General features: G+C 36.2%; 2 protein-coding genes and 1 pseudogene across 2 annotated transcripts; 2 read left to right on the top strand and 1 right to left on the bottom strand.

Moving 5' to 3' along the window:
• Positions 1-2,099: 2,099 nt before the first annotated feature.
• Positions 2,100-3,201, bottom strand: LOC116144897 (protein transport protein Sec61 subunit beta-like). The gene is made up of 2 exons (XM_031430316.1): positions 3,081-3,201; positions 2,100-2,544 (listed from the first exon to the last, which is right to left on the bottom strand). The coding sequence occupies exon 2, from the start codon at positions 2,540-2,542 to the stop codon at positions 2,294-2,296; it is 249 nt and encodes an 82-aa protein (XP_031286176.1). The 5' UTR covers positions 2,543-2,544; positions 3,081-3,201; the 3' UTR covers positions 2,100-2,293.
• A 5,947-nt stretch (positions 3,202-9,148) lies between these two features.
• LOC116144899 (54S ribosomal protein L10, mitochondrial) lies at positions 9,149-12,139 on the top strand. The gene is made up of 4 exons (XM_031430318.1): positions 9,149-9,398; positions 11,011-11,098; positions 11,180-11,269; positions 11,695-12,139. Exons 1-4 carry the CDS (start codon positions 9,316-9,318, stop codon positions 11,953-11,955), a joined length of 522 nt encoding a protein of 173 aa, XP_031286178.1. The 5' UTR covers positions 9,149-9,315; the 3' UTR covers positions 11,956-12,139.
• Positions 12,140-24,180: 12,041 nt separating this feature from the next.
• LOC116144876 lies at positions 24,181-26,067 on the top strand (annotated as a pseudogene).
• Positions 26,068-26,899: the final 832 nt, after the last annotated feature.

Below are 26,899 nucleotides of genomic sequence, written 5' to 3'. Positions count from 1 at the left end.
CTCGTGAGCGTACCCACACCCACGTTAACGACCTGCCTGCTCGCGCATGTCTTAGCTCGCAAGTGTCCGCACTCGCGAGCTCTCTCATCAGTAAGTGTTCGGTGTCCCAACACTCAAACACCCCACACTTGATCTCAACCATCCTTGTTCAGCACACACCCGTGTGTTGTCTTGGCGAGGCTGTGGCTAAGGATGAAAGCCACCCGCCTGCCCTTGCCCTTTGTAAGGGTCTTACACAAGGATTGTATCCGAAAACTGTTTTTAAAAATTACTCGACTTATTTTTATAAACGCATTTAACCCTAATATTTTAATGTATTTACGATCAAATTTTATATTTTGTCGGCAGTTTTTTCTTTCTATAGCTGCCATTTTTTTTCCAGTCAAATCAAAGGAGGCTGTGACAGCAGTGTTCCTTCAAATACCTTCAAAAATTTCTCAAATCATATATGATCAAATTGAAAACGAAAAATATTACATCATAACCTTCTTTTACAACCTTAATGCGATAGTGGAGTTGACACTATCATGTCAACTCCCACCACACTCAAGGTTTTGACTAGAAACGAATAATCGTTCTCTGTATAAGGACGGTCATTCCTTCTGAAGGAATTGACGTTTCTTCATAAGGAACAATCATTCCTTATGAAGGAATGTTATATCATAAGGAATGGTCATACCTTCATAAGAAAAGGTCACTCCTTGGAATGACCATACGTTCAATCATAAGGAACGATCGTTCCATAAGGAAAGAATGACAGTTTCCTTAGAGAGGAACAACCATTCCTTCCTTGAAGAATAGTCATTCTGTCAATAAAGAACGGTCATTCCTTCAATAAGAAAAGGTTGTTCCCTATGAAGGAACGTTGTTCCTAGTCAAAATTATTTTATGTCTTGGGTGTGGCTGAAGTGACAAAGTCAACTCAACTATCACGTTGGAGTTATAAGAGAAGTTTGTGAGAATATGTTGTAGGCGTAATATTACTCGTTGAAAATAAAATGGTTCTCGTGGTTGATAGTTCAAAGATGAAGGTGGCAATGGTCAAGGGCTTTTCACAACTTCATCAATTAACCAAGCATGCAGAGATAAAAAAATTTGTCACAATCCATAATACATGAAATTATTTCCTTGCAATGATCGCATACTACCCCCAAATATTTTAACTCAAGCAATCTTCCAACTGCTAAAGTTCATCATCAATTTGTTCCGAGAATTATCCCCGTTCCGGAAATCAACATATCAAAAGGATTCAATGCCGTTAATGGGTCTGACAATAATCAAGCACAAACTCAAAGAACCTGACTCTTCCATGGTGGCACTTCAAAACATAGTAGTTTTAACATGATTCCATACTCAAATTCTAGTAAATATGAACTTGGATTTAATCAAAATGGTTATTTCATGATGTAAATGAAGGCCAAGGTAGTCAAACTTAAAAAGAACAACCAAACTCCAACAGATGGCAGCGCAAAAATTTACAAACGCAATTACAAACAATCAGCTGAGTGAGAAAGAACAGTTAGAAAAACAAGCAATCATATGATCTCTTATATCCATATGGTTTCATTTTCTCTGTAGAAGATGTTCTAAAGAATCTCAACCGAATTCAACTCCTTAACATGTTGGATAGATTAATGTAATTGCAATATTACAAAAAACGGAATGCCGGTTTCCCCTTCTATACGAGTGATAAACTTCTTCCTATTTGATTGATTAGAGAACCAATCCACCCAACAAGAAAAATGTAAATCTTGACATAGGACATAAAACAAAGGACAAGATTGACTTGACCTAAGGTCTTGCAAGACTCATCTTTAAGCAATAGATTTCAACCATATTCAGAACCACCCAGTAGTCTTATTCTTTACCACACAACATTCCTTCCTAAGTACAAACACAAATTCAATTGAATCTCACACCCAAGTTTGGTCTGAAACAGATTGAATCATAAACCTCTAGCTCCACTATACAAGATCTAACTAGTTATTGTATCCTTTTGAGGACAACTCCAACCTGTGGCCGCAAATATCAATTTTTAATTTAATTAAGTATTTTAAGAGCACAACAATACCATACACATCAACATCCAACAGCAAAAATTGAATCAATAATAAATTCTCATTAAGAAGAAGCTAATATTAAAATTTTGAATGTGTCTAAGGCTTAGAACAAGAATCATGTTACTTGAAACAAACTCATTCTCCAAAAAACTTGACAAACACTAAATCTGAATTCCAATATCCAGAACTCGCCATACCGAAATTCAATAGGTATGACAACACTTTCACCCGCTCTACTCTTTTCGAACAAAGTAAAGCTTACCCATGACATGAAGAATAGCAACAAAAGCAATGAAACCAATGCTCATAACAAGCACAACATTTGGCGAGATCTTAAGTCCCGGAGCATCATCCGTGTAAAACTGGAGCATGGTACCAGCTGCACCTCCTGACGCAGCAGCACCACTCGTTGTCCTCCTTCTTCTCATGCTGGCAGCTGCTGCTGCACTTCCTCTTGGGGGAGCTGTTCCGGTCAAAGCCATTCCTAAACCATCCACCCATAAAGTTTTAAAATCCCTAATTCAACAATTCAATAATAACAACTTTACCCAAATCAAGCACAAGCAAAATCTCATTTTCAATGCAATTTCAATAAACAAACAATTTCCAGATCAAGCCACAAACCCAGTCAGCGAATTCAATTTCCAAATTAAACCCAAGTTCAATAAATCTATATGCATATCAATTAAACCTAAATTCTAAAAACAAAACAAACGAGGGTTGTTCATAATGAAATTCACAAATTAAGCCCCATAAAAAAACAATATGCAGATCAACCCATCAACGATATCATAAATCTTATTCAACAAAAACATTTAACCCTAACGTTGATTTTCAATTCAAATTTTCGAATTTCTATCTATTTAAATCGATTCAAAATCAAATCGGAATAACTGATCAAAATCTAAAGTTTTACCGCCCAGACCGTATAAATTTGAATCTTAGAATCAGATCTAGACATTAAAACCAAGAAAATCAATAAATGAATTTGAGAGACATAGAAAGAGAGGGTTAACTCACCGAGTCGACTGGAGATTTAGATCGTTGAAGAACTCGTTTCAATGTTTGTTTGTAAAAACGCTCAGAAAACGTCTCCTTTTATACAACCTACGGTTTGGCGATAGTCAACCATGACAGCTCCACTTTCCTAGCGAATAATATTATGCCACGTTATGATATTATTTTTATCTATTTATAAGATAATTATAGAGATCTTAATTTGTATAATAATTAAACCCTTGTGTTTATCAGTTTTGGTTATCCTATTTATTTAAATACATTTTATGACTTAAAGTTGTTTTTTTTTTTATAAATTTACAAAAAAACACAAAAAAAAAAAAAAAAAAAAGATAGTTGAAAGATAATTATTCAATTTAAAGCTAGCTAATAAGTTAAAATATAGGATTTAAACGAGTAAAATTTGATTTAATTTTGTTATGTTACCGTATTGTTGCAAATTGCAATACATATTAAATAGGGATCTTGGATTTATAAAGATAAGTAACAAATATCACCTCGTAAATTAAGCTTTCAGAAATATTGTAATTTCTCGATCTATAATAAATGGTATTGAAACAAACTTAATTTTTTATTCGTTTATTAAATCGACCAAAGATTAAATGATGAGTTGAACTGGAGCAAACCCAACTCCTCATTCGTTCTCTAAATCAACCAAGACTAAAGAAGAAGCTGAGCTAGTCGGAAAAATGTCCGCATGACAAGAGCGTAGATGATCATTTCATTAATAATAATTAAAAAAAAAAAAAGACTATTTTAGAGATTATTAAAAAAAAAAATTCTTATTTGTAGAAGAACAATTTTACTTTAATAATGACATTAGTGATCCATAGTATATTATGACTTAGGTTATTGTAAGTTGTTTGTAACACAACTTCTAAGCAATTAGATTCCACTAAATCACTAATTCATGCTTAGGTTATAATTTTCTAGACTATTTACACTTCAAAAATTATTCTCAATCTCAAAAAAAAAATCTAAATTATTCTAAATAAATTCATTATGAAAACTTTTTTCTTCATCAACTTTGTTTTTTTTTTTTTTTTTTTTTGCATTATGTTCGACAAAAATTCATCATATATAATATATATATTATATATATATTGGCTGTGTTTGGATGAGTATTTTCATCCATATTTAGAGTCAGACTTTCCCAATAGTGTTGGTTCAATATTTAGATAATAGGGTCCTTGAAATTCTATTCTAACTTTTGACAGTTTTGACCGTTTGATTTATTTTTTGCAGCTTTCCCCTTTTTCACTCTTCTCTTTTGACAGTCTATGACACATTTGAAATTTTTTTTGCAGCCTTCCTTTTTCACGCGTTCTGTTTTCTTCTTCATTGCTTCACCTGTATTTTTTTCAGTCCTTTTTCACGTGTTCATCATTTTTTCTTTCACGCTCATTCACTTCACTTGTTCAGTATTCACCATTTCAGTTTGCATTACGCACGGTTTCACTTTTCTTCTTCACTGCTTCTTCACTTCACCATTTCAGTTTACATTAGCAGCTTCTCACCGTTTCTTCACTTCAGCATTTCAGTGAAAAACTCCGACCGTTCACCGTTAAGCCCAATACCGTCAAGCCACAAACACTCCGATCGTTCACCGCAACCACCGAGGACCACCACGATACCCACATCAAGCCATAGACACTCCGATCGTTCACCGTTAAGCCACAAACACTCTGATCGTTCACCGCAACCACCGACGGACCACCACGTACCCACTCAAGCCACAAACACTCCGATCGTTCACCGTTATGCCACAATACTGTCAAACCATCAGATCTGTCATCGAAAATATTTGATTTTAGTGAAGGGAACGTTTTGGATTTTTTTTTTTTTTTTTTTTTTTGCAGGTTGTAAATGTGTTGTACATGTTGGATGAGCGCGTCAATTTGTTTGGTGTTGGAGTTTGGCGAATGAGTTTAATCTTTCGTTTTTTTTTTTTCTTTTTTTTTTTTTTTTTTTTTTTTGTTGTTGTTGGTTTTGTTGCTAGTTTATAATATGCTGTAGCAGAAGGGAAACGGCTGTTTGAATATTTTTTTTTTTTTTTTTTTTTTTTTTTTTTTTTTTTTTTTGAAATATGTCTGTATGATGTGTATGAATTTGTTTGGGGTGGCGTTTGCGAATGAGATTAATGTTTTTTTTTTTTTTTTTTTTTTTTTTTTTGCAGCTTTATAAATATGTTGTAAAGAGACAGTTGGCTTTTGCGAACCAGTTAGCTTATGTGAAGACATACATCGTAATTGTACTTATTTCTATTTAATCTTGCCATTGTTAGTACTTTTTTCCTTTAACACAGTGTCAAAAAATTGTACAGCTTCATATGTTATATGAACATTTTGTATGTAATGGATGAATTATTGGATAATTAGAATTATTTTTTTCAGATTTCACTAACTGATATATTTGTTCTGTAGATTCGACGTCGTTCTTTAATCATAACAACAAATTACGCTCATATGCATAGATGTCAGTATAATTTGCCTCAACGTCGCAGGGTTGATTACTACTTGAAGCAGAGGCGAAAGTTTCAACGTTTTTCCAGAATTGGAGTTCGTCATACACCCAGTTGGTCGACATTGTCTGTATCTGCCCCTGCATTGACGTCATCAAGCAGTGTCGGATCGAACGAGGTATAAGTTTATCTGTGTTTACTTGATTACCACCACATGTTAGTATTATATTTTTTAATGTGATTGATGATTCGTATGGTGTCCCAATGTTTGTTGTCCCTTACCGTACTGTCCTTAGAGAGTGATTCTGTGGCCTGGTCTGCTGGATGCACACAAATTTATGGTCTTGTTATCTGAGCGGGCCAAAAATTCGCACGGTACCGCAATAAAAACAGCAGATTACCAGGCAATGTTGGACGACATATCATCAGTGGCTGGCAGGAGACTCAACGTCACACAATTAGCCTCTAAGTTCTTTCGCCTGCGACAAACTTATCAAGCATGCGGAAATTGCTGCAACACAGGGGTTCGGGTGGGATCATGAGTCACAAAGTCCAACGTGTCCCGTTGAGGTTTGGCAAGAATATGTCAAGGTAAATTTTCATATTTTTTAACTATATTATTCAATGACACCGTAAATGTACGCTTTTTTCGGACTACTAAATATTATATATATTCTTTTAACTTACCAGCAAAACCCACTGGCGAACAATTTTACCACAAGGGACTTCCTCATAAGGAGCTTTATGAAATAATATTTGAGAAGCAAACTGCCACTGGAGATATGCGTACACATCTACATCCAACCAGTGGAGAACTCCAGTTATTCCAATCCTGAGCGGTTCCCATGGATAGTAGCGACTTTGAACCTGATCCTGATCGGACGACAGGGGAAAAACACCAAACACATCTGGCCATGGAAGAGCGAGAAATAGGAGGAACAGAAGCAGCCGAGGACAATCACTTGCGGATGCCATTTTAGCTTGACGGAAGAGCTTGCGGAGAAGAGGACTATGGGATCGAGGGCTAGCAATTGCAGTGCAGATGAGGGAAAGAGAGAACACCAGTGCTGCATCTGATCCTTTTTCATGAGCATTGTATTGACATCTTGACGGCCATGCAAGTACCAACACAGTTTTACCTGCCGGTTGTCGAGTACTTATATGAAAATCAAGGGTGGCGGGAGATATTCGTGAGACTCCCGCTTGAGGAAAGGCTAACTGGATTTATAACAAATTTTCCATAAGTAGATGACACATATTTCCTAAGTGTTTGACAACAATTTTGTATGCGTCAGTGGGCTGTTGTCATTACATTACAATTTATAACGCTACTGTATGAACTTATTAATTGTGGTACTGTTTTATGTGATATTACATGTTTAAACATCGTTTTGGATTGTCATTAGAATTAAACATTCGCTGTTTATTTTGCTAAGTAGTACAACAACTGTTAATTGTTGATATGTTTTGAAAATGTGTAGGTTTAAATGGCGTCATCTAGCCGTACAGGAAGAAGACGACGTGCTACAGATGAGAGGGACGAAGAAGAAATACTGACAGATATAGCCATTGCACTCTGCGGTGTTGCCGCGTTAGAAGCAAGTAGGCCTGAACCACGATACATCCATATTAACTGGTCATGAGTACATGTTGGAAGTACTCAATGGTCATCCTGACAGGATCTATGCAAGTGCCGCTGGACAAAGACTGTTTTACATACTTATGTGAAATTTTGTCCGATCAAGGCAAATTGCAACAACCAGGAATACGAGTTTGGAAGAACAAGTTATGATATTCTAAAATCGTTGGAAAAAACGAGAATCAGAACAATGATGGAGGATTTCCAACATTCTGGTGAGACGATCTCTAGACATGTTGCCGCAGTTTGCGACGCTATGTGAGTTGAAGACAGAGTTATCAGACCACCTGACTTCAATGATGTTCCATGGGAAATATCAGCCAACAGAAAATTACCCTTTCTTTAAGGTAGGTTCATTATGTTTTTATAGTAGTAGTTAAGTTGTTGTGGTATTAATTTTTATAGTCGGTTAATATGAGTAAAATTCAATTTTCATGATAGGACTGTATTGGAGCCATGGATGGCACACATGTATACGCTTCGGTTCCACGTGAATTTGCCGATAGGTACGGAATCGCAAAGGAACGAAGACACAGAATGTAATGGCTGTATGCGACTTTAACATGATGTTCACTTATGTCGTTACTGGATGGGAAGGATCTGCGCATGATTCAAGAGTTAAATTCAATTCTTGATGATCCTAATTCTGGATTCCCACATCCTCCACCAGGTATAAGTATTTTCTTGACATATTATAGCGTATTTGCTCCACGTTGAGGCCCTGTAATTCAAATAAAATGTCTAATATATCACAGGGAAATACTATTTGGTTGATGCGGGTTATCCAATAGAGACGGGTTCCTTGCCCCATAGACAAGTGGCTTACCATATTTCTGATCATCGCCGTAACCGAAGAGGGCCGCAAGGTTGTTAATACAGACATTCTTCACTCCGCAATGTTGTGTAGAGAAACCTTTGGTGTTTTGAAAAGACGGTTCCGTATTCTGAATGGAAGAATAATTACCCGTTGGACAAAAAAGGGAAGATTGTTATGGCATGTTGTGTACTTCATAATTTTATCAGAATGCACATATGGACGACCGTATCTTCGAACAAACCAATAATAATACAGGTAATGAGCAAATATATGTGATCGTCAAAACGGGACAGAATATGGCCGAAATGGAGAAGGACCGAGTCTACCGCAACAACGTATTATAGACAATATGGCGACTATGGGATAACATAACGAATGCATTGTGGGCAGCACAGTGGACCATGTCGTAGTTGTTAAGGAGATATGTGTAAGATGATTGTAAGGGTTGTAATTAGTACTTTTGTCATATAGTATGAATATGAGTTTTTAAACAGTTGAATTAGTATTTGAAATTAATATGAGTTTTTGTTTCTTAATATCTACGGGTGACAAAATTACCAATAAAATATTTAGTATTATTAAAATGTAACTTGATAAGTTATATATATAATAATACATATTTTAACAAAATTCAACAAAATATTATATTATAAATCATTTATAAAAAAATATATTAATCAAATATTCAACACAAATATCAAGGTCAACATACTCAACCAAACACTATTCTAAAAATCCTATTCTCGTAATCATAACCTTATCCAACTATCCAATCCTATCCCAAAATCCTATCCAAATATAACCAACGCACCATTAGTGCTTGTAATATAAGTAATTTGAGATAAAAAGTCTAATTTTATTACGCGGAGAAAGAATTGGAGATTGTAAAATTCTTGCAATGACGTCCTTACTGGATCACAACCCTTGTTTCCCTGTAAATGTTCTAAATTCAATTCACTTTCTAAAACCCTATATCCCCAAAATGATCAAAACCCTAAAACCCTGATCCGTCAATCGAAACAGCGACGAAAATGATGAGAAGAATCTCTTTACTCCTCCACCACCACTTCAAAACTTTACTCAAACCCACAACCCCCCCTCCGATTAAACCCATACAGTCCTACAACTACAATGCCCTAATTCAAGCCAGCAAGCTTTTTTCAGCGAAATGTGATGGGGATTAGGGCTTATAGTTTTAAGCTTGAAGACTTGAGAGATAAAATACCCAGAAAGCAGAAGACCAGAAAGGGGCAGAGGGATTGGGTCCGGGAAGGGCAAGACTGCTGGGAGAGGACATAAGGGGCAGAAGGCTAGGGGGACTATGAAGTTTGGGTTTGGGGGGGCAGACTCCATTGCGCCGTCGTTTGCCGAAAAGAGGATTCAAAAACCCTTTAGCCTCACCTTCAGGTACCCTTTTAATTTGTATGATGAATTTGTTATTGGAGAGTGCGGTTAAGATTTTTTTTTTTTCTTTTTTTTTTTTTTGGTGGGTGATGTCAAGCGTTTGATTGATGGTTTTTGTTTTGTTTGGCTGCGGAGAAAACTGTAAAATGTGAGAAAATAAATGGTTTTGGTTATTCTACTGTTGTGGGTTGAATTGACGTAATTGTTTGTCCATAAAATGAACTAAGAAGAATTAATAATGTAACCTGAATATACTCTTATTATTTTTTGAATGAATGATATGCATTTTGATTATATTGAATGGAGATGTGAAATGATAAATTTTCAGGTTCCTGGTTCATGTTTGTACTATCATTTCATTTTTTTATAATCTAATTGATATCCGCTGTATTATATAGTTGAGAAATGTGTCTATTGAATTTCATTCATTGATTTATATGTTTTCTGTTGTTGAAGTTTGAAGGTTTTTGGTTGCTTTATGCCTTGTCCTGTTGGTGCATCTTTTTTTTGGTCGAAATATGAAGGTGAATGTCCATCCCTCTTTTCTTCCCTTTATCTTTCCTGCCACAAGGAATTCTGTTTTTTTCTTCTTTTTTGAAGGATCACTTGTTCTAGAATGCAACATAACGGATCTCTTAAAAGAAGCTTGTCAATTTCTACTCTCTGTTCATCTGAGAGATCAAACTTCATCTTTTGTCTCCTAGGAATTTGAACTTGTTTTTTCTTCATGTTTGTTAGGATATTTGTAATCACTTCTCTCCAATTTCACCTTTGTCGTAAAAATGCCATGTTTGATCTTCAAATCTTCCACTGAATCCACCCTTCATCTAATATTTTATTTGGTGAGAAAATGCCACTTGCAATCTTCTAAAGTGATCTGTTGTCAAGCTTTTCTTGTTATTGGCTGTCCCTACTACAACACAAAACCAATGGTAATGGTGTTTGAAACTAATTGTGATTCCTTTGTCAATAGCACTTTGGACTGGAATGTTAGTGGTTTATGGGATAGGATTCGGTTCTTAGCATTGTTTTGGGCCTCAGTCTCTAAGGATTTTCTCGATTTTTCACTTTTTCTTTATTCATCTAAATTGGGATGGGGTTATTAATTAACTTGATATTGGGGCTTTTGGATAGATTGATTCACATTTATATTGTATAGCTTATGTCACTTTGAGAGTGTTTTGTGGGCATTCGGTCTACTGCTGTAACTCTTTTTGTCATCAATACATATTATTTTTTCCCTAAAAAAAAAAAAAAAAATGGACTGGTGTTTTTACCCGGCAATGTTGGGTCTCTTTCTGTGGAAGTTTTTCTTGCATCTTTCTCCTTTTACTCACATTAATACAATTATCCTACGTTAACTATCCAAAATACATAATTAAATAACAAACAACATGTTTCTGTGTATTTTTTAGGCAGTTACATGTGAGCAGCAGAGCTCTTATTGAAGACTCTCACAATTATCCAAAATACATAATTAAATAACTTTCTTTTCTTTGATTGAAGTACTCAAGATTCCTATTCTGTGTTTAACCCTCACATGATTATGGAAGTTTTTAAATTTCTCACCTTTCTTTCAAGTTACTCTTTAATGACTTGCTCATATTTTCTGTCAGCCAGTAGGGTTGGGAAAGATTGCATATCTAATAAATGCAGGGAAGATTGATTCTCATGAATTAATTACAATGAAGACTCTCAAGGTTTGTAAACTTCTTGGATATTCTGTATGAATTTTTTCATTCATGTGCTTTGGTTCATACTGATTGTTACTGTTTCAGTAGGATACTGGAGCTATAGGGAAGCAGATAGAAGATGGTGTACGATTGATGGGACGTGGAGCTGAAAAGATCAAGTGGCCAATTCATCTGGAGGTAAATTTATATCTTATTTTGCGTGTTGCCGTTCTTACCATTTTCTAATCATAATTGCCAGGGTTTCTTATAATTAAATATTTATTATACTATAGCTTCATGATGTTCAGAGTTTACTCTGTGTTTTGGCTTAAAATTAGGAGTGTTACCACTCAAGGGTCAAATTATATGAACAAGACTTTTCTTTTATTTCATTATCAGTGCATATTTGTTCCAGAGTTCTCAGCTAACTGATTTTGGGTTTACAATTGGGTAATTAACTTTCTGTATGCTGTTTGCCCAAAAACATTAAGCATTCATAATATTTGACTGATAGATATCCAATTTTTTGTTCATGATTTTACGATCTTAATCCATATTCGAAACTTCTTATGTCAAAACACACTGCTTTTAACTAAAAAACACTCGTGTAAATGGGATTACAGGTGTCAAGGGTGACTGTTAGAGCGAAAGAAGCAGTTGAAGCTGCAGGAGGGTCTGTCCGAAAAGTTTATTACAACAAGTTGGGTTTGCGGGCATTGCTTAAGCCTGAGTGGTTTGAGAAGAAGGGGAGGTTGCTGCCAAGAGCAGCCAGGCCGCCTCCTAAACAGAAAGATAAAGTGGATAGCATCGGCCGCCTGCCTGCCCCGACTAAACCTATTCCATTCTTCACTGAAGAGGGGGCAGTCGCCTCCTCATCTGCCTAGTTTACAAATGAGCAGTTTGTTGCTTTCAACGGCAGGATTTTGTATTTGCAGGATAAAATCTAAAACATCATGCAGGCAGATTTTGATTTCCAGAAAAGACTTGTTCTTGTTGCTTTGTTTCCATTTTGCCTTTCATAAATTATCTATTGTGTTTAGGTAAAAGTAATAAAGATATTTTTTTTTCCTGTTTTCTTATTGAAATTACCTCTTTAACTTTTAGGCATAAAATTCTTAAAATCTTTTAGTAGTCAACTTTTTAAACATATTATGTGTTTTCAAATGTCCAAAGTCACAAACGCCAATTAAATTAATGTCACATTGTATTTTCACTAAACGAAAATGATAGAGCCACCGAAGGTTACGTACCGAATCTATGCATCGAATGACGTGTCAAAATCTTGAACGTTTATTAATATTAATTGATAATGAATAAACGGTCAAGATTTAGTCACGTCATTCGGTGCACAGATTCGGTGCGAAACCTTCGGTGGCTGTAGCATTACTCTTCACTAAATTACAATCGGTAGAATTAAGATAACATGTATAACCCTATCTTATTCTAGTTTTCGAGTAATACTATACTTACAAACTTTTTTCATTAATTTTCTCTTACAAATACAACGTATCAGTTCGTAATAGATAAGTTCACTATGGGTTTTGCTTGTCTAACAATAAGTCCCGTTTAATCAAACGTGAGGAGTAATTATGAGTTGTCAACATCAATATTAGTGAAAGAAGTTTGTGAAAAATGTTTGTCGGTCTATCTTTATTCAAGAGATAATTTAAAACCCTCAGAGGTTTATCAAAATATTAAAAAAAAAACCCCTTAGATACTAGTATTGTCAGATGTTAACAAAATTCTGCTAAAGTAGTCAGAGGGGCACAATGGTCATAACACATGCCTGAGGGGTTACTTAGGTTTGGGCAAGCCTTGGGGAGTTTAAGGCTTTCTTGGTTATAAGCATATATTTTAAGTTCAGGGGTAAAAATGGTATTTAACATGTACAGGTATGTGAATGATTAGTTCTGTTAGTGTTAATGTCTGAGTCGACAGACGACAATAGGCTTTCGTTATCACTTGTATGTGAGGAGTTTTTTGATAGTTCAAAAAAACCTTGAAGGGTTTAAAGTAATTATCCCTTACTCAAAACTATTAACCCATTTTCAAGATGTAAAAACACTGTCTGCAGTACTTTAACTATTAAGGAAAATAATGGTGAAAAATAATGTGAAGCTAAAACGGGGTCGTTTCACTTAAGTCCATTGGAAGCCAAAACATGGACGTTTCACTTAAGGCCATTGCTGAATCCTAGCCGTCAGATCAAGACAGATCCAAGGGTTGATGTTTACTAATACGGGCATATATAAAGAAAGCAACGGTGATGAAAGATATAGAATGCGTTTTTGATAATCAGGTTTAGCATTTGTGAAAGAGAGAAACTAGGGTTGGTTTTTGCTGGGTCTTTCTGGGTATAATCTGGGTAGATTGTGAGAGAGGGTTGCGTTTCCTTCTTGAGGCTAGTATTTGTCCTCTGTGTTCTTGCAAATTATTGAGAGATTCTTGAGCGAATAGGCCTTGGTTGAGGGTTGATCTGTTTTGGCAGATTTGTATGATTGTCTTCTTGTAATCGTTGAATATCTTTTAGTGCTGTGAGTGTCCGTATTTCGAAGCTCAACGTGGATGTAGTCTATCCAAGATTGGATAGACGAACCACGGTAAATTCATGCCTTGATCTCTATGTGTGTGTGATTCTTTGATCTTGAATCTTGTTTGTGTTTATTTGTATTGCGAATTTGCTTATTAGGCTTGAGTTATAACAGTGGTATTAGAGCTAAAGTTCTAAAGGGGATTTAGGGTTAGAAATCGTTTGGTTTTCTTGACGAATTCGAAAATTAGGGTTTGTTAGATTTGGGGGTTTTTTCGATTTCAAGATTCTAGATCATTAGGACTTCGGATCTTGCTAAGTCTTGGGGTTAATTCGTGAGATTAGGTTACAAACACAAGGGATTGACGAAATTCGTACAAAATCAAAAATTAGGGTTTGTCAGATTTGAGGGTTTTTCGGATTAAAGGCTTATAGGGCTTTAGGTTTTCGAATTGTCCTTGAATCTGGTCGAATTGGTTAGTCAGAGTCACAAACACGAGCCAGGGAAGAAATCTTGGTATTGTCTAAGGGGTTGTAGTAGTCTTGTCACTTTCGTCTTGTTTGTGTCTTGCCTTGTTTGATACAGTTTAAGGGTATTTAGGCTAGAACACCAGTAACTGCCTTAAAAACTACCTAGCAGTACTTAGCAACTTCTGGTATAACAACGCCACGTAACCTTTGACTGTTCTGCTCAGTTATTACAATACAATGAGCACTACTCATATGGACATCTCCTAATATGATGGGAAGATCGATTTTAATACATGGAAAAAGAAGATGAAAACCCTTCTTTCGCATAATAAAGTGGGGCTTGCCCTGGAAAAAGATACCACCAAGTGGTCTGAAGAGAAACTAAAAAAGAAGGCTGAAGTGGATGAGGAGGCCTACAATCTAATCATAATGAATCTGTTCGATGTAGTCTTGCGAAAGGTAGATGGCATGGAAACACCACTCACACTTTGGGGTAAACTCGAATCCCTTTATTCCTTACAGTTTGCACCAAACTTAGCATTTCTTAAAGGAGCTTTATTTTCTTATAAAATGGATGTTAGAAGAAAACCTTGGTGAGTTTCTTAAGATGACATTAGTGTTGAAAGGTACAGATCAGGAGTTAGGAGATTCTAGTTTGGCGATGATACTGTTAAATTCACTACCTGATGAGTACTTAGTGGTGAAAAATGCTTTACAATACACTGGAACAGTTCCCAGTGTTGACCTGATTATAGTAGGCCTGAAATCTAGGGAATTGGAGTTGAAAATACAGAAAAGGAATGGAAATAACTTGTTTGTCAAAAGTAGAGCAGATCCTGGACAATTAGGAAAGGATAGTAATAAGAATTTCCAGCAACACATAAACCCTAGGGCTAAGAAAAAAGGGAAGAATAACAAGTCTAAGGGAGAAACTAGGAAGTGTTTCCACTGTAATAAACCTAGCCACCTTAAGAAGAACTGCTATGATTGGATAAAGAAACAAAAACAGCATAATACAGAGAGTAACTTAGCTAGCACTAGCACTGGCATTGAAATTTCAGAAGCCCTCACTGTCTCAAACCAAGCCAGCAGTAAGGAATGGGTTCTAGATTCAGGGTGCACTTTTCATATGAGTCCAAATATCCAATGGTTCTAGAACTTTAGGAAAGGAGAGTTAGAAACTGTCTTCATGGGTAATGCTCACTCTTGTAAGGTTCAAGGCATAGGAAACATAACCATTAGGTTAAATAATGGTAAAATCATAATGTTAACCAGAGGGAGGTATATACCTGACCTCAAAAGAAACCTGATCTCCTTAGGAACTTTGGATGAAGCTGGATGTAGTTATAAGGCAGAAAAAGGATCCATAGTTGTGTATAAGACTAATGAAATTTTACTTGAAGGGGTAAAACAAAATGGGCTGTACATTCTGTGTGGTCAACATTGTGGACTCACTGTAAAGTCTGCTTTATCATCTACTAATCTGACTGCTGTAGAGAAATGGCATTTGAGACTTGGCCACATAGGCCAAAAAGGTATGATAGTGTTAAGCCAATAATGCTATTTTGGTAAGGAATCCATATATGATTTAACTTTCTGTGAAGTTTGTGTGTTGGGAAAACAACACAGAATGAGTTTCCAAAAGGGAACTCTTCTGGCTGAAAAAGGGTTGGATTATGTACATGCAGATATTTGGGGTCCTGAAAAAGTTAGAACACATGGAGGGAATTGTTATTTCCTCTCCATTGTGGATGACTATAGCATAAAGGTATGGGTGTACCTACTTAGGTCCAAAGATGAAGCCTTAACCAAGTTTAAAGGCTGGAAAAACTTGGTTGAAAACGAAGTTAACAGGAAGGTGAAAACCTTTAGGACAGACAATGGCCTGGAATTCTATAATCAGAAGTTTGACTCTTATTGTGTAGAAGAGGGAATTTTGAGGCATAGGACAGTTAGGGGAACCCCTCAGCAGAATGGGGTTGCTGAGAGAATGAATGAAACCCTTCTAGAAAGGGTTAGATGTCTCCTATTCACAACTGGGCTACCAAAAACCTTTTGGAAGCACTAGGTACAACAACCTACCTTATAAATGGGAGCCCTTCTAGCTCAATAGACTTTAAGTGCCCTGAAGAAAAGTGGTCTAAGAGGAGACCATCGCTTGAACACCTAAGAGTCTTTGAATGTGCTGCATATGTACATACCAGAGATGGAAAGTTAAAACCAAGATCCCTTAAGTGTGTTTTTTTAGGATATCAAGAGGGAACAAAAGGTTATAGGCTGTGGGAAAGGGTTGCCCTAGGGGTTAGGGTAATTGTTAGTAGGGATGTGATTTTCAATGAAACAGTCTTTCCTTGGAAATCTGGTACTAAAAGTGCAGGTAGCTCACAAGAAGAGTCTAAAACTTCAGGACAAACTGAGACAACTCAGTTTGAGGTGGAGCCTAAAACTAACCCTGATCAATACATCCAAACAGATGAGACTGATCCTTTTGAAGATCAACCACAACATAATCTAGAGCAGGAGGGTGAAGATCACCCTACTGACAATGCTGAAGTGGATCAGCATGATAACCTGGCCCAATATCAGTTAGCCAGGGACAGAGTCATAAGGGAAATCAGACCTTCTACAAGGTACAGCTATGCTGACCTGATTTATACAGCACTCCTAGCTGGTTCAGAGATACATCGATCAGAACCAAATACTTATGATAAGGCAATGAGTTCAAGGGATAGAAAAGAATGGTTGGCTGCTATGGAGGAAGAGATGGAGTCATTGCACTCAAACAAAACCTGGACACTAGTTCCAAAGCCAAAGAATCAGAAATTGGTGGAGTGCAGATGGTTGTACAAACTGAAAGAAGGGATAAATGAATCTGACCCACCAAGATTCAAAGCAAGGTTAGTGGCTAAGGGCTACACTCAAAGAGCAGGTATTGATTTCACTGAAATATTTTCTCCAGTAGTTAAATCTAAAACTATTAGAATCATGCTAGCAATTGTTGTTCAACATGACTTAAAGATAGAACAACTGGATGTTAAAACTGCTTTCTTGCATGGTGAGTTGGATGAGAAAATATTCATGAGTCAACCTATAGGTTTTAAGGATAAAAAACTGTATGATTATGTATGCTTATTAAATAAATCTCTGTATGGACTTAAACAGTCCCCGAGGTAGTGGTACAAGAGATTTGATGCATTCATAATAGGAAATGGATTCACTAGAAGCATGTATGATAACTGTTTCTATTTTGCCTGTATGAATAACATGCCAATCTATCTTTTTCTATGTGTAGATGACATGTTAATAATTAGCAAGTCCATGTCTCAAATTAATGCATTAAAGGCTAAATTGAATGCTGAATTTGATATGAAGGACTTAGGGAAGGCAAAGAAAATACTAGGAATGATGATTGATAGAGATAGAAGTGCAAATACTCTTAAACTTCATCAATCCTCATACTTACTAAAATTGGTCTTAAAATTTGGTATGAATGAATCCAAAGCAATGAAAATGCCCTTAGCAAACCACTTCATACTTAGCAAGTCACAATCCCCAAAAACAGATTCAGATAGATTGAAAATGGAGAATGTCCCTTATTCTAATGCCATAGGTTCTGTAATGTATTACATGATATCCACCAGACCTGATTTAGCATATGCAATATCACTATTAAGCAGGTTCATGTCAAATCCTGGAAATGAACATTGGAATACATTAAAATGGTTGATGAGATACATTAATGGTACTGTTCAAATTGGTTTAATTTTCTGTAAAAGATATGCATCACTTGATCTGGTGGGGTATGTAGATGTAGATTTTGCAGGTGATAGAGACTCTAGGAAATCCACAACTACTTATTACTTTACACTGGGAGGCAACTGTGTTAGTTGGAAAGCACAGTTGCAACCTCTGGTTGCACTATCCACTACTGAAGCAGAGTACGTAGTAGTTTCAGATGCATTCAAGGAAGTAACATGGTTGCAAGGGATTCTGAAAGAAGCTGATCTGTTGAATGGCACAACAACAATTTACTCTGATAGTCAAAGTGCCATCCATTTGAGTAAGAAGCTAGTGTATCACGAACGAACAAAACATGTGAATGTAAGGCATCACTTCGTCAGAGACCTGGTTGCAAAGGGAAAGATTAATCTGTTGAAGGTGCCTACTGAAGATAATCCAGCGGACATGGGAACAAAAGTGGTGACCATAGCTAAGTTCAAGCACTGCTTGAACTTGCTTCACATCAGATAAACACTTTCCTTCAGAGCTGAGAAGAAATATGAGATAGCTTACTGCACTAAAAGGAAGTCCAATAAATGGAAGGAAGAAAGTTGGCTTTAAGGTGGAGACTGAAAAATAATGTGAAGCCAAAACGGGGTCGTTTCACTTAAGTCCATTGGAAGCCAAAACGGGGACGTTTCACTTAAGGCCATTGCTGAATCCTAGCCGTCAGATCAAGACAGATCCAAGGGCTGATGTTTACTAATATGGGTATATATAAAGAAAGCAACAGTGATGAAAGATATAGAACGCGTTTTTGATAATCAGGTTTAGGTTTGGGAAAGAGAGAAACTAGGGTTTGTTTTTGCTGGGTCTTTCTGGGTATAATCTGGGTAGATTGTGAGAGAGGGTTGCGTTTCCTTCTTGAGGCTAGTATTTGTCCTCTGTGTTCTTGCAGATTATTGAGAGATTCTTGAGCGAATAGGCCTTGGTTGAGGGTTGATCTGTTTTGGCAGATTTGTATGATTGTCTTCTTGTAATCGTTGAATATCTTTTAGTGATGTGAGTGTCTGTATTTCGGAGCTCAACGTGGATGTAGTCTATCCAAGATTGGATAGACGAACCACGGTAAATTCGTGCCTTGATCTTTGTGTGTGTGTGATTCTTTGATCTTGAATCTTGTTTGTGTTTACTTGTATTACGAATTTGCTTATTAGGCTTGAGTTATAGCAAATGGAGACACCCCAAGTAGTGTATCGATTTTGTGCATCGAATGACGTGACACAATCCTGATCGTCGATTAATTATAACTTAATATTAATCAACAGTCAAGATTTTACCACGTCATTCGGTGCACAAATTTGGTGCACTATTTCGGTGACTATAACATTACTCTAACTATAAGGAAAATAATAGAGACATCGAAAGTAGTACACCGATTTTTTGTATTGAATAACATGACACAATCTTGACTGTCGATTAGTTATAACTTAAATTAATCAACGGTCAAGATTTTGTCACGTCATTCGGTGTACAAATTCGGTGTACTATTTCGATGACCGTAGCATTACTCTAACCATAAGGGGTTGAGCGTAATTATTAGTGTCTAAGAGAAATTTTTTAATATTTGCAAACCTTGGAGTTTAAATAAATTCCCCTTGTCAAAAAACCTAACTCACGAACACATACGCACGTGTTGTACCAAATCACTCGTGCGTTCTGTTGTGTTTTTAAATCTTTTCTCAGTTCACTCAGAAACAACAAAGCCACTGAAACTCAAACCCAAAAAGCAAGCTGCTTCTCATGGCTGCGACTAAAGCCTTCAACTTTGCTCTCCAAAACCCCTCCACTTGCTTCTCGGCCAAAAGGGCACGTGCCCCTTCCAATCTTCACCAAGTTTTCACCGTCAAATGTTCCGTTCTTCCCGCTTCTGACGGAGCCGCCACTGGTATTAACCGCCCTTTCTTTTGCTTTGTTCATTGCTTTGAGTTGAATTTAACCCACAAGTTACATTTTTTTTGTGGGGTCAAGATTTGTGTTTGAGTAAAATACAGAAGGGATTGTTTTGGTTTGGTTGGGTTTAAGATGTTAGAATTTGAAACTTTCTTCATTTTGTGAAACTTTATTCGATTCGTGCAATTAATTTTTGTCAAAAAAAATGGTAGAATTTTATGTTATGGGTTAATTTTAGAGACCTTGGTTTAGCTTAAATCAAGATGGACCCTCTCTCTCTCTCTCTCTCTCTCTTTTTTTTTTTTTTTTTTTTTTTTTTTTTTTTGTGATTTTATGAATTATGGGGAAGATTTGAACTGAATTTATCGAAGTTTTAATTTTTCTTTTTCATTGTTTGTTAATTTGTCGTATCAGTGTTTTATTGGGTATGAGAAGGTAGAGGCATGTTATGTGTGTTAATTTAGGTGGAAATCGTTGTGTGTGAATGGCTTTTGATTTAAAAATAAATCTCATTTCTTTTTATATGAATGTATGCGTGTCTAGTTAATATTGATGACTGTTACTGTTGGAGGATTAGGTGGTGGAAAGGCCGTGGAATGTTTCAAATGCTAGACTTGTGCTTGAAGATGGTTCAATTTGGAGGGCTAAGCGTTTGGTGCTTCAGGAACACAAGTTGGTGAAGTGGTTTTCAATAATCCTTGACTGGGTGAGATGATTTTACAGTTTTTGTTTGATAGAGTTAGTTAATACTATTTGTTCTACAGGGGTTTGGTTTCTGTGACATTAAGAGAAACAAAAAAAAAGAACAGTAGAATGTATTTTCGAAGTTTTGAATTCTTACTTTCTAGCCTTTGGTTGTCATACAGATTGTATAGTACGTTAATTCTTCTTAGAGAACTTTCTACTTGGAAAATTAGAAGAAAAAAAAAATGTTAATTATTCTCAGAAAAGAAACCAAGTATGTTAAATCATGTTATAATTGATACTAGTTTTAGCCAAATGAAAATAAAAAGTGAACAGAGGGCATAATATTTTGCAATAGCTTGACTGTTTGAAGATTTTGCCAGTTGTTTGAAGCTGTTCCATGCTGACACATTGCAAGTTGACAGGGTGACCGAATTATGCTGTTAAGTCAGCAGCTCATTGACATGAGAATTTGTTGGACTATCGTTTATTGGAAACAATGACACCTGTTCTTTGTTTGTTGGACTATCGTTTATTGGAAACAATGACACCTGTTCTTTGTTTGTTAGATGATCCATTTTTGGAGTAAAAATATTTGGGGTATGGCAAGCTAAGCTGCTTTGCCAAAGAAAAATTGAAATAGCCATGAGTTAACTTGCTGTACATGAGCCATATGCAGCGTCTGATTTATGGTTGCAATGCATTTTGCAGGTATCAGGAAATTCTAACAGACCCTAGTTATGCTGGTCAGTTTGTCCTGATGACCAACCCACATATCGGCAATACTGGTGTCAATTTTGGTAATTAGTGTTAATGATTTCAAATATTTGCTCACTCTTCTACATGAATTTGATTTTATTGCCATCCTTGTCAGATGACGAAGAGTCCAGGCAATGCTTCCTTGCCGGTTTAGTAATAAGAAGTTTAAGTATTAGGTAAGCTGTCCTCTAGTGCTGCTTTCAGAAAATGCATATGTGCAACTTTCACTGATACACATTGGCCATATCTTAATCTATGTTGTTCAATAAATGTTTCTCAGTACTTCAAACTGGAGATGTGCAGAAACACTTGGTGATTATTTAGCAGAAAGGAACATCATGGGGATTTGTAAGTTATATTCTATGGCTTGAATTATCTTATCACCAATGTCAGAGGAATTGCCATATTTGTTCGAAAGCTTTGCTCTTTGTCCACAGCTGCTAATGTGTCTTTGCTTTTGGTGCTTTTCTTTATGCAACAGATGAAGTTGACACACGTGCAATCACCCGCAGACTAAGGAATGACGGAAGCCTTATTGGTGTGTTAAGCACAGAGGAATCTAAAACAGATAAAGAACTTCTGGAGATGTCTTGTTCATGGAACATAGTAGGTAAGAATATGTTGCAATTAATGGACAGACCCTGTGAAGCCTATAGAAAATAGGCAGTTCTGAGTGTTCTTGGTTTTATTCTGCAGGTGTTGATTTAATAAGTCCTGTTTCATGCAAAGAACCTTATGAATGGGTTGATACAACAGAGTCAGAGTGGGAGTTTAACAGTTATTGGAGAGATGGAGAAACTTACCGTGTTAGTATTATTTTCTAAGTTTCTGTTTGGAAGTACTAGATTTCAAACAGTTTTCACTCACAATTTTTTGTTTCTTCTTGAATTGAAGGTTATTGCATATGATTTTGGAATCAAGCATAATATAGTGAGACGTTTAGCATCCTATGGCTGTAAAATCACAGTAGTCCCTTCAACATGGCCGGCATCAGAAACTCTAAAGATGAAGCCAGATGGAGTTCTTTTCAGTAATGGCCCGGGAGACCCATCTGCAGTTCCATATGCTGTTGAAACAGTCAAGGGACTACTGGGAAAGGTTCCTGTTTTTGGAATCTGTATGGGCCATCAGTTACTTGGTCAGGCTTTGGGTGGTAAAACTTTTAAAATGAAGTTTGGTCACCATGGAGGAAATCATCCAGTTCGTAACATGCGAAATGGCCGTGTAGAGATTAGTGCTCAGGTGCGATCAAACAACCAATACATGATACATGAAATCCTAAATCCTGAATTCTGAATTTTCATTTATGAAACAATTGTGAAGAATCCAGATGTTCTGCCTCATCAAGTTGTGCCTTGTAGCAGACAATATCTTGTACTTTCCTGCATAAGGTTTTGAGAATGATAGAATTTGATTTTAAGTTTCTTGTAAATCAGTTTCACTGCATGTTTTCTTTTAGCCACTTTACTTCGTTTGTTTTGGTACTAACTTCACCTTAATATTCATATTGCTGCAGAATCACAACTATGCAGTTGACCCTGCTACACTTCCGAAGGGTGTGGAAGTGACTCATGTCAATCTTAATGATGGAACCTGTGCTGGTCTTGCTTTCCCTTCACTAAATATCATGTCTCTTCAATACCACCCTGAAGCATCCCCAGGACCTCATGATTCAGACTCTGGCAATGCATATTTTGAATAAATCTGTAACAGATACAAAATTAAGTTTTGCAAACTTTTTCCCTGTACATGCATAAATTTACAGAAGCCGGCATTACTGACAAATGTGATCTTGCTGCAGTTTTTAAGGAATTCACAGAGCTGATGAAGTCTGTCAAACAGACACTTAAGCACCCCAAATTATATATGACGGTTGATGTTTGATGATGATGATATTAACGATGGCGGTGATCCTTGACAAACTTTTGCTACTCTTTGTTCTTGAGTTGGGGTTAGGCAAATTTTGTTAGTGCTTGTAAAATTATTTTGGATTAAGTTTGTTGGTACATTGTCCTTAAATATTTTTCGATTGGATTTCAAGTTATCCAGTCTAAGAATCCTCTTGTTTTATGAATTATCTAGACTTCAATACCATAAATGAGCTCTAAACTTTATTTTTCCTGAGGTGGTATCTTCTAATTTCAGAAGTTATCAGGTTGATGTAGTTGTCAACTTATGCTGAAAAACCTGTAGGATTTCACTTGTTGAAAAACCAGAAACAAGCTACACCGGAGAAGAAGTAAGCATTACGGATATATCACTTCATCTGTACATTCACATGATGAACAAATTACTATTATATGGGAGTGAGTCATTATACGATTGGAGTTGGACAACATGGATCATTTTGGGCAGAGTTTATGTTAATTTCATTAGTCTTTGGGAATCAACACCATTGAGAAAGATACAATAGAGACAATGTAAAAGAATTCAAAAAAGGGTAGCCAAAGCCATTAAACTCTTTTGACTTCCAATGTCATTCCACCTTTTTGACTTCCAATTCTATTCAAAAAAAGTTGTTCCAAGTTGAGCAAGGAACAAGGAAAATGTTAGTAAAATTTTCTTTTATTTCCCATTTCACTCTCCTTTTAACATGTTTTATATACAATTTTTTGCATACAAAACAATACGACACATAGGGGAGTTTTATCTACTTGAAACTCTTTACATTTCCTTTTAAATTTTCACTATTTTTAATATCTTTCTCCGTCTCTCTTAGTATTTAGAATCATCATAATAACTAATAAAACCTCTGCTTTGAAGAACATGTATTATTGTTATGAATAAGGTTTATTATGAATTGTTTATAACTCCGTTGGCAAGCAATAAACAGATATTGTAATTAAAAATGTGAATTCATTTTAATAAGAATAATATTATATCAGCTAAGTCGGTATAATATTACTTGTAATTAGTCTTGTAATTAAAAAGTTTATGGTACTACCAAGATGGTATAACATTACTCGTAATTAGTCTTGTAATTAAAAAGTTAATGGTACCACCAAGGTACTTTATGGACATTATATGTACACTATATAGATGTTTAATTTATCAACCATCATCTTAATCACATAAAGAGTTGACATTTGTTAGCTGTTGTAAAATGACAAGTTATTTCCCACTTTCCCATAATCAAATAGTATAAATAAATTAAGATCTTTGTGATCAACAAACAAGCACAATCCTTCATCTCCTTGAAGATTAAACTTGTTCAAATTATGATAGCATTAGCCTTATTCCTCCTCCAATGGATCTTCATGCCTATTATTTTCATTCTCTTTCTCCACAGTTACACACAAAAATGCAACAAACTTCCCCTTTGGAACTTCCCTCTTCTTGGGGTTTTACCACATTTTCTTATCAACTTCCATCGGCTGCATGACAAATTGACTGAAGGTCTTGAAAGAAGCCATGGCTCACTGCTCATCAAACATTCCTGGTTTGCTCAAAATGATTTGTTCCTCACCAGTGATCCTGCAAATGTGCACCACATATTGAGCACCAACTTTCACAATTATCCCAAAGGCCCTGAATGGAGAGAAAAGTTTGATATATTCGGAGATGATGGCATTTTCAACTCTGATTTTGAAGCCTGGAAGCTCCACAGAAAAGTGGCTCGAGCCTTGTTTAGTCACCAGAAATTCCAGCAACTCGCCACGAAGACGATGCAAGAGATTACACAGAAAGGCCTCATCCCAGTTCTTGAACACGTTTCTGAAAAAAACAAGGAGTTTGACTTGAAACACTTATTGAATAGGGGGACTTTTGATTTTGCTTGCGCCATCACCACAGGATACAACCCCAATTTCCTCTCCATGGAGCAGCCAGAAGTTCCGTTTCTGAAGGCGATAGACGATGCCTGTGAAGCGATATTTTTCCGGTATGTTTTTCCGGAGAGACTCTGGAAGCTGCAAAGGTGAATGGGTATTGGGAAGGAGAGAAAACTGAGCAACGGTTGGAGAAGTTTAGATTGTTTCTGGGAAGAATGCTTGTCTTACAAGCGAGAAAAAATGAGCGAAGTCGTGGCGACCACAAGCAAAAACGAAGATGAAGAGAGCTTCATTGATCTCTTGGAATGTTACCTGAGCGGAAATGAAGTCACTGGAGCTACACCAAATGAGAAAGTCATGAGAGACAATGTGATAGCCCTAATTTTGGCAGCTGAAGACACAACTGGTATAACTCTCTCCTGGTTCTTCTGGCTTCTCTCAAAGAATAATCCATTGATTGAAGCTAAAATCCGAGAAGAAATAACAGAAAATTTACCATTTCAGCCAATGAAATTCAGCCGGGAAGATTTGTCCAAGTTGGTTTATCTTCATGCGGCTTTATGTGAAACCCTGAGGCTGTTCCCTCCAATTCCTTTTCAATTAAGGAAAAATGAAGAAACTGACACTCTTCCAAGCGGGCATGAAATAAAGATGAACACAGATGTTTTGATTTCAATGTATGCAATTGGGAGAATGAGATCGGTTTGGGGAGAAGATTGTTATGAATTCAAACCTGAGAGATGGATTTCTGAAGATGGGAAGATTAAACATGTGCCGCCACAGAAATTTTTTGCGTTTAATGCAGGGCCTAGGATTTGTCCTGGAAGGGAAATTGGTTTCAATCTGATGAAGATCATTGCGGCTACTGTTATTCAGAATTATGAAGTTCAGATATTGGAGAATCAGGGTGTGATTCCCAGTAATCTGAGTATCAGTTTTTACATAAAGGATGGATTAATGGCTAGGATTAAGAAGAGATCATAGTACGAAAGTTCTCATGTGCGGATGTCCTTAAATTTTTAACGTGCAGCCCAATGGTGAGAGTTTGGTTGCTGGCTTTTGACTTTACGGATTGTACAGTTAGCGACTAAAAGCTCATTTTTTATCCGTACATTAAAAATTTAAGGACGTCTACATTAGAGATTGACTCTGAACTTGTAATAATAAAGTATATTTATTCTATGATAATAATGGAGAAAATAGTCTCCTTTGTGAAATATAGTTGTATTATTAATAAAATTGGGTCTCCTCTCTTAGATGTGATCTAATTATAACAGTATTTCTCTTGTAAGGACATTCTGCAAGAAACTTTCTAATCAGTTTTGTGAAATATAAAAGAGATTAATGTTTTTTAATTTCAGCTTGGAATGGCGATTTCAATTTCAAAGTTTGGAATGGCGATTTCAATTTCGGCTTCAACAATTCCTTCCTTGAACACTAAAGCTTCTTCTAGAAACCTCTCCAAACTCTCATGGCTATCTTCTCGATAGTTCCCTATACAGTTTCGTCAGATTCAAATTATTAAAAATAGCCTGATTTCATCTTCCTCCCGGCCGCATCCTCTGGTACTTATTTGATTTATGTTTTGTTCAACAGTTATTATAATAACTATTATTATTATAAGTGGGTTTGTGATTTGTCTAAAGAAAAGGAAGAGAAAGTGGGTTTGTATGAAGAAGAAGGAAGAGAAAGTGGGTTTGAACTCTATTCAACATTAGATACCTATTTTTAAAGTGCACCAGAAGATTTTACCAAGTTGATTAATGGTTATCAAGTTAATCATGAATCAACAACCACAAGCGGTAAAGATAAAGCACACAAGCATATACATGGTTCGACTAAAGCCACTCTTAGCCTACATCCATAGGACCTCATCCAGATTGAATCTAATCTACTATAACAACAAACATTACAAGATATCACTCGGAGTTGATTTTAGCT

The sequence above is a fragment of the Pistacia vera genome, unplaced genomic scaffold (assembly GCF_008641045.1).
Source record: "Pistacia vera cultivar Batoury unplaced genomic scaffold, PisVer_v2 Contig459, whole genome shotgun sequence".
Taxonomy (NCBI): domain Eukaryota; kingdom Viridiplantae; phylum Streptophyta; class Magnoliopsida; order Sapindales; family Anacardiaceae; genus Pistacia; species Pistacia vera.
Note: the sequence above shows the minus strand (reverse complement) of the source record. Positions and strands in the feature narration are given on the sequence as shown.